This window comes from Chenopodium quinoa, unplaced genomic scaffold (assembly GCF_001683475.1).
Source record: "Chenopodium quinoa cultivar QQ74 unplaced genomic scaffold, ASM168347v1, whole genome shotgun sequence".
Taxonomy (NCBI): domain Eukaryota; kingdom Viridiplantae; phylum Streptophyta; class Magnoliopsida; order Caryophyllales; family Amaranthaceae; genus Chenopodium; species Chenopodium quinoa.
Window position 1 is genome coordinate 14,976,231 of NW_018742204.1, and position 9,011 is coordinate 14,985,241.

The 9,011-nt window shown below is 34.9% G+C and overlaps 1 protein-coding gene across 1 annotated transcript; it reads right to left on the reverse strand.

Annotated features, from left to right (window-relative positions):
• Positions 1-1,333: 1,333 nt before the first annotated feature.
• Positions 1,334-8,783, reverse strand: LOC110719422 (alpha-xylosidase 1-like). Its single transcript, XM_021898365.1, has 3 exons — positions 8,265-8,783; positions 6,710-7,392; positions 1,334-3,451 (listed from the first exon to the last, which is right to left on the reverse strand). The coding sequence occupies exons 1-3, from the start codon at positions 8,519-8,521 to the stop codon at positions 1,581-1,583; spliced, it is 2,811 nt and encodes a 936-aa protein (XP_021754057.1). The 5' UTR covers positions 8,522-8,783; the 3' UTR covers positions 1,334-1,580.
• Between the last annotated feature and the right edge of the window lie 228 nt (positions 8,784-9,011).

Sequence of the window (9,011 nt, forward strand, 5' to 3'; positions counted from 1 at the left end):
TGTATATTTAGTATGCAAATAGGATGTCATTTCTGTAAATAATGGGAGCATGATGGTGGAAATATGATAGAAAAAAATACTACTATTGCACTACATACATAAAAAGTACTATTTAAAAAGTACAAGGATTATTCAAATCTCTTGACCTTTCATTTTAAGTTTTTAACAAAACTCATACTCATAAGTACTTTTTAATAAAATAAAATTTTAATTAGGCAAGCACAAACTTAAGGTTTTGTTTGATTTAACTTTTTATTTATTTATTTATTATTATTATTTTTTTAGGGGTTGTTTGATTAAACTTTGTATGAATATTCTTTAACAATATTATTTGAACAAGTCTAATTTTATACTTTGTGGTCCAAATTACATTATTATGTAAACTCGTGCATTAAAAAAAAAAAAAAAACATCTCGTGCATGTTCACTTAACATATATTTGAGCGTAGTATTTTTAAGACAATATAGGATCATACAAACACCACTCTAAATCTTAGAGTTTAATAACATACTCCCTCAATCCCATTAAAGTTGCTCTATTTTCCTTATATGATTCTTCCATTGACTTTGTTCCTCAACCTTATAAAAGGAGAGATATAGGCTTAAAACTTTGGAAAGAGAATAAAGCGAGAGTCCGAGGCTTCAACCAAGTTTTAAAATAATGAATTCCTTAAACAGGCTATTTTAATGAGAAAAAAAAAAACAAATCAAGTCTTTTTTGTATGAGGAGCAAAAAAATAAATGTTGAATAAGGGATTAGAACGTTGAGCTTTGGTACACAAGGCATTGTTTCAACCACTAAGATTTTTTAAGTTTGAGAAATTACTAGTCTTATACGAATAAATTGAGAAATTACTAGTCTTATACGAATAATGTTCCTCCATATTATTTGTCACCATCTTTGTTGGCAAAATACCTATAAATTAAGTGATTGTCACCATCTTTGTTGGCAAAATACTCACAATCTTTCATATGTCACCATCTTTGTTGGCAAAATACCTATAAATTAAGTGATTGTCAATATATGCTTACTAGTATAATGATGTTTTAGAAATGTTATGTCGCAAAATCTGACCACATAATGGTCAATTTTTGGACCACTAACTAAGGTTATAAATTAATAAAAATAATTTTAATTTAGCTAAAATATTTGTAGTCCAGCAAAAATAAGGTGAAGAGAACAGAACTTAAAGTAGAAAAAACATGACCTAAATTAGAAATGAGGCAAATAATATGAAGAGTATAATCATACAAAATATTGATATCACTCTTAGTTATATTTCCTCATTGAACTTTTTGTCCAGGAAAGGGAATGCTAAATGAGAATTTGATTGTTACTGTGACTTGTAAGAGCATGAATTTTTATTAAAATTCAGAATATACTGCGTACCATAATGCAACTATATTTGCTTACAACTTATTTCACTTAGTCTATTTTTCGGAAAAAGGATGATCACAAATTTTGCTCTTTTCCTTCCCCTTCCTGTTAAGGGAATTGTGCACAAAAATCAGAAATCATCTGTCTAAAAATATGAAGAAGCTGGTCTACAAATTGAATGCATTGAATCATCCACAAACAACCTAAACACCCATTTTCCAGGTCATGGCGAAATTCTTCCCAATAGGCAAAGACAACCCACTAATCTGTACCATCACGGTCTTCATCGCAGCATCTACATCAGACTGTATGTGGTAACTTTGCTCTGATGTTATCGTAGCTACGTCTGGTGCACTCGTTACTTCAATTCCATCAACTTGAATTGCGACGGCTCCTGCATTTCCACCCAATCCCAACACAGATATCTTCCCAACAGTCCACCCTTTGTCTACAGCAAACTTGCCCTCTTGAACTTCTGACCAAACCTTAACCATGTTCTGATCCACAGTCGCATAGAAATCGACATAAGTCGAGGATCCACCTGCCAGTTTCATTTCAGGGAGTTCATCCTCGTCGACAAAGAGATTCCCTTTGGCTTGTCCGTGACTAGCCCCAGCAGGGAAAGTCACTACAAGATGATAAGGCGTCTCCCTTGCTTCTTTCGAGGTCATTCCACCTTGTTGCATCGGAAGAATGTTGTTTTGATATAGATGTACGTTGATCACATGCAATGGTGCGTCAAGGGTGACGTATTTGCCTGCCTTGGAAGTAATAGCCTGAGACATATCGAACATACTATACCAGGAGCCGGGAGGGAAAAGTGCCTTCACACTATTGGCTCCCTTCTCAAGAACAGGTGATACCATCAGACCATTACCAAGCAAGAACTGTGTGCTCAACCCATAACAGTCTGTGTAGTTGGTGAAAGTGAAGAACAGCGGTCTAGCAATCGGAGCACCAGTAGTGTGTGCCTCGTAGCTTAATGTGTAAAGATAAGGAAGAATCTTGTACCTCATACCCAAGGCATTTCGAGCTGACTCAGCAACTGTGTCCCAAACATAGAGCTCTTGACTCGGTGAGTAGTAATTAGCATGGTCTCTAGAGAATGGGTAGAAAGCACCCAATTCAATCCAACGGTTGCAAAGTTCCTCTGTAGGTTGAGGATAGAAACCACATATGTCGGAACCAACCATTGGCACTCCAAATATACCAAAATTCAACATGGTAGAAATTGAGTACCTCAGATCATTCCATGTTCCTTGATTATCACCAGTCCAGTGAGCAGCATAATGGCCAGACCCCACATAAGTAGAGCGTGTCAAAATGAATGGCCGCTTACCTTCAATGGCTTGAAGTCCCTTATGAGTTGCAATTGTTTCTGCAAAGCCATATAGACTGTGAGCATCATACTCCAAAACGCCGTTGTAGTGAACTGCACTGGTAGCTATGGTTTTGTAACCAACAGGTGAACTGATCCCTGAAGCATTTATCTTATAGGGCGGATCATCCCATCTTGTTTTTGTGATGTTCTTGCAGTCTAAGCAGCATACCCATCCAGGTCCAATGCCAGAGGGACACTTTTTGCCCTCTGGAATTGTGCAAAGCCCGGTGCAGAAATTTGAGGCCTCGTTCATGTCAATCCACAAGCCATCAACTGGAACAAGTTCATGGAACCGTTTGATTTCATCTACCCACCAATCTACTGTTTTAGGGTTGAGGTAATCAGGGAAGTAAACAGCCCCAGGCCACACTTGGGCTAAGTAAGGCTTTCCCTCGTACTTGATGAAAACATCATCAGCCATGCCTCTGGTGTATGTTCCATAAGTCGAGTTGACAGCAATACCAGGATCAATGATGACTATATACTTCATTCCCCGAGCATGAATCTTTTCAAGGAAGTTCAAAACCTTTGGACGCGAGTAATTTACATTATTGAGGGTGAAGTCCTTGTGCCCATCCATATGATCATCATCGTTCCAGATAACATCAAGTGGAATTTGTGCCTTTTTGTAGCTCTCAACTACATTTTCAACCACGGAAAGGTTATGGTAACCCCATCTGCATTGGTGGAAACCTGTCAAATGCAAACGAATGTCAGCTATGTTCTCTTCTTTGCTCATTTTGAATGCTAGAAAGAAGAATACATCACTCTATAGACAAAATGTATGCTTCACTAAACAGCCCAACTCATAACACCAGATAAGGTCACTCAGTTATATTCATATCAGTAGAATGCTTCTCTTTTCTAACCAAAATTAAACAAAGCAGATATTACACATCAAAACCCTTAACAACCAATAACATCTAACTCAGTAGATGAGACCTACAGGATAAATAACATCTCACACATCAAACTTCAAGTCAATACAAGAGAAATGTACTAAGTAGTAAGAAAAGAGGACAGTAGTTCTTTTTCATCATATGCATTTGATTGAGCGCCTACCATCACCATGAAAATAAAAATCCTAATTTACAATTTCTTTTTAGCATCACTGAATAGTAGAGGCAACTGGATACTCTACAGAGGGGCAAACAAGTTGATTTCAGGTTCAATTCGGTTCAAATTCAGGAGGTAGAGTCTGTGAGTCATTCAGTTTGGTTTCAAGACACCTCAATTTTGGCCTTTGGGTATATTCCCTGATTTTTCAAATCATTTAAATAACCAATAACTTGGGTCGGGTTATGATTCTTTAGTACAAAGATTGCCACAAGGAACTATGGGAAATGCCAGTGCCAAAACTTTTACACACTATCGACCACTAAAATGGTAAGTTGATATAAATAGCTAGCTAGTGTATATGTTATACTATTCTTTCCTTCATTTTTATCAAGTAGGGTGTATTATCCGTCAACCTTATTTTCGTAAGGAGCAGAAAGAAACAAAACATTGATGTATCGACCAGATAACAGTTAACGCTTTCACTCAACCAAATAAAGCAGAGATATATAAAGCACATGGAACATTTTAACCACATATTAGCAGCTAAGGATTGAGAGATTTCAGCAGAAAAATCTGGAGTTAAGTGACTATATTATTACACTACTAATAGTTATGAGACTATGAGTGATAACCAATTAACCATGACATAAATGTTAAGACTATGAAATCTGAATAAGTGAATAAAGCTCCTTTATAAAATGGTCCAATCCCCTAAACAATAGTTTAATGCATCACCTACTTGTCTCTCTTCCATTAAGTGTACCTACCAAACATAAATAATAGGAGCTAAAAGCCTAAAATGTAGAGACAAGGCTTTACAATGTGCATCACAAGGAGGTAGTATTTGGCTCGTTTTGGATCATATAATCGTTTCTTCCATCTATTGTAAGTTAACACAACATGGAGTTTAAAACTATTTTACGGATGATAGTACTTCGTATTAGTTTTGGTAATTAAAAGAAAGGAGCTCCCTAAACCACAAGGATCCCTCGAATGAATCCTATGAGATATGATCCTTAAATCAAAGGGATCTAAGGTAAAGAGCGAAGCCACTATTCGGTGTCACCACCTCAACCTTTTGTACGTTGTATTGGTGAGTTTTAAGTATAAATATGTTTCTATGTGAAAACTTTGATTAGTGTGCAAAATAGATAGGATACTTGCAAAAAAAGTATAAAATGTGGGCCGAAAAGAAGAGAAAAAACAAAGGAAGAAAAAGTATAACATGTGAGATTTTTTTTAATCATAAGAAACGTGAATGCAGAAAATGCTATCTACTTGTAAGGACCACTTTATTTAGTTGCTACTTTTGATGAGTGTATTTGGGGAAATAGCCCAGCCAACTGCAAAAGTCGTTTTCTATTCTTCCACGTTGAACAAGAAATGTGTACAACTTTCTACTCACATCAATTATGACTCTATTTTTTAGTACGTTAAAGATTTTTGTCATAAGATTTTCTTCCTCCTTTTACATAGGCAAGATTTGTGAGATTTTCCAAACAAAAGTTTTGGTTTCTAAATGCTAATGTCTTGTCATAAACTCACAATAGGAAGAATATTATGGAGTTCGTTCAATACTAGGCTAACGATATACTATAGTCGATTTGGAAATAATAGAGGAAGAGAAAAAGTTCTCGATTGTTCCGAGACACTCTTCCTCTCATTTTTTCCGAGGAATACATACTTAAAGTTACGCAACTAGACTTTTAATAACCTTAACGAAAAAGACCAAAGCATTTGAAGCAACAAGTAAAATCGACTTATTGTTTACAACAAACTTAAAAAAGGACCCCGTAAAAAAAAAAAAAAAAAAAAGGAACCTTACTTTTGTTCATGGCTTTCCAAAACAAAAAAAAGAATTAGAGTGAAGTGGATAACAATTGAAAACACCTCGTCTAAAATTCCTAACTCACCCAATCAATTAATGTGCTTAGTTTAGCGATTATGAATTCCAGAACAAAACCATTATTAATCAATTCAAAACCATTATGAAACTTAAGTACTTCATCTGTTTTATATACGTTACAACAATTATCATTTAACAAATTTATAACCTTATTAATCAATTCAAATTAGCATTATTGATGAAAAGAAAATGAGGAGACAATAGGTACCATTACAATACCCTATAACATACATTAATCATTCTTATTTGATTCCTTTTTCCTAAATATGGGTGTTTTTACTAATCAATCATATGGAAAAAATCAATCCAGGACCTATGATACTGACAAATATTGAGTTTATAAAAAAAATAATTATTATATGAGTAGATCACCGTTTAAGCCAAGTAGGATTTAATGTGTCGTACCTTAATTGTAAAAACCATAAAATGCATGAATCTACACCAAATTATGTTAATAAAACAGACAAATGGCCCGACCAACGCAGCCCAACGTATGGCAAATAAACATGAAAGCAGATCCCTCAAATCGCGGTGTTTAAGCAAATTGCATCCTTAATTATATATTAATGCAGATTTGAGAGGGATGATAATGTTAAACAATTGATGCAAATATACTCTATTCTTAGAGCTCATAATCAGCACCATTCTCTCATGTGCAACATAATTTACCTGGCTATATTATAGATACACGAACTATATAGATCATAAACTCCAACATTGGTCGTGCCAAATAATACGTGACTTTCTAGATTTTGTAGGTTAATTAAATCAATAAAAATATGACAAATTAAGATTGTATGTAGGGACCACATACAACGATTGTATGTGTAGCCTTTACCCGAAAAAGGTCCCTTGAACTCAATTCTAACATTACGCGTCATTGATATCATGTACGTATTATTTAGGGACATAGAGATTATCATTTATCAACCAGTAAAACAATAATGTGAAATAAAGGATTAATGAGTAATGAGGTGAGAAATTACCAAAAGCCCAGTAAGGCATAGGAGCAGGTCTCCCAATCAAGCTAGTGTACTGATTCACAACATCAAGAGGAGAGGGACCCGAAAAGAAGTAAAAGTCGAAAACACCCCCGATTACTTTGTAAGTCAAGGATTTACCACTGTAAAAAACATCCATCCCATTGCTATTTAACAATAAAACAGCATGGGCTAAGGGTTGCCCACCCACATTTCTAAGATCCATATAAACCGGGTGCGACCCGTATAAATCGGTATTAAGATTAATAGCTGAAATATCCAAGGTATAAAGTGTGTAAGGGTCATTCGGGTAAAGTTTAATTCCATGTGGTTGGGTATTTTCACCAAGCCCATAAAGTGAAGCATCAGAGGGTAATTTTGTGGTAATTTCAAGGTATTGGTCTTTAAATACTAAACTGTTAAACGGGTCGGATTGTGTCGAGCTCGTATCGAAAAGGATTTCACCGTTTGATTTTCTTTTTACCGTGAAGGTAAATGGGCTAACTGTGTAACTGAAAATAAGCTCATTTCCTGAGATTTTAGAATCAGAAAGAGGGATTTTTCTGGATTTTCCTAGGGTGTTTTTTAATGAGGGAGGTTTTTCTCTTGGTAAAAGATCATAAGGTACTTCCCATCTTGGTTTTTCTGCATCTGTAATGTGTACCCTTAAACGTTCCTCTGTTTCATGCCTGAAAAAGGGTAAAATTGTCAAAAAAATGCCAATTATTGAGCTAATAAATCGGAAATCTGTATTAGTTGGTCTCGTGTCAGACGATCTTACACGTATTATTACAAGAATTGGATAATCCAAAATCCCAAATCCAAATGGGCTAAATTAGATCTCATTAACATTATATTGGCAAATGTGGCAATGTAAAGGAAAATGTACATTCATCTAGACATAATGAAACTACTCCCTCCATCCCCGAAAGAACGACCCAAATTGATTTCACGGGTATTAATAAAGTTTTTTAAAAAGTAAAACTATATTGAAAAGATAAATTTAAACTGTGTTTATAACAAAGTAGAGAGATATAATAATAAAAGTATATGGGAAAACAAAATTTTATATGAAAAAGCTAATTTTGCACGAATATTGTTGAAAATTGGTGGGTATTTAATGCTAATGGATCATTCTTTTTGGAACTAAAATTGGACTAAATGGGTCGTTCTTTCGGGCACGGAGGGAGTACAAAATTAGGGAGCCATTATCCCTAAATTGACATTGAATAATGAAGATAAAATACCTCAAAACAAAGTTTTTTTAAAAAAAAAAAACTACTTTTAGCCGTGGTAGAATGTACCACTTTTCATAATGTTGCAATGTTCGACTTGTGGTAACATATAAAATCATTTACAGAGTACGTGTAAATGTCAACCAAATAACCACATTGAGTCAATAACGTAGAAAACAAAAAAGAACGGAGAAAGTATGACATTTGAGACGTTGATCTAGTCTAGGCAAAAATCTTAAAACAAACAAACAAAAATCAAAAGCACCAATAATTGAAAAAAAAAAATCAAGAGATTAAAAAAATTAAAAAAGGCAAAGCAAACTCACTTGACAAAAAGGCGCAACATAGGAATATCAGGGCCATAGATTTTATTTTTCTTGATAACTTGCAAGTAAGCTAAGAAGCCACCATCATGGGTTTCTTCAACGGAAACTAAACGGTAACCATTACCAATCTTAGTAGAATTTGAGGAGTGTTTAGTTGAACTATAAGAGTGTTTATTTGTTGAATTAGTAGTTAATACTACATTTAAGTTGACAGTAATTAGGAAGAACAACAGACAAAGAAGCAAGGAAGAAGACATGTTTAGAGAAGTGAGTGAGGCAGACTGTAAATGTAGCCTTTGGGACTTGTTGGCTTTTAAAGGCAGAGGATAAGAGATTTGCAAGGGTGGGTTGGTAATCAAGTGTGATGGGGTGTATGATATGAAGTAAAGATTCTATGATGTAATAAATTAATACTTCGTAATTGAGAGGGTTCGCGTTGTCGAACGGGCTTGGGTTAGGTTTAATTTGGTCGAGTCATTTAGCTCTGGGTTATGCACTTGTGTCTATACGACTATATTGATCAAATCTAAATCGAATCTATTTAAATTAGACAGATTTGGTCAGGTTGTTGTACCTTTAAAAGTCGGTCAGTTTTTGACACCTCATAGACGTATATTAATTATTCTTTTTTGATGCAAAAAAAGGGTGCAATATAAGGACTTTTCTGTAGGACATCCAACCTAATACTACTTTCCCTCAAGTATGCTTAAGTGCGGGGTTCTGATGGGATCCAGTGCATTAGTACTG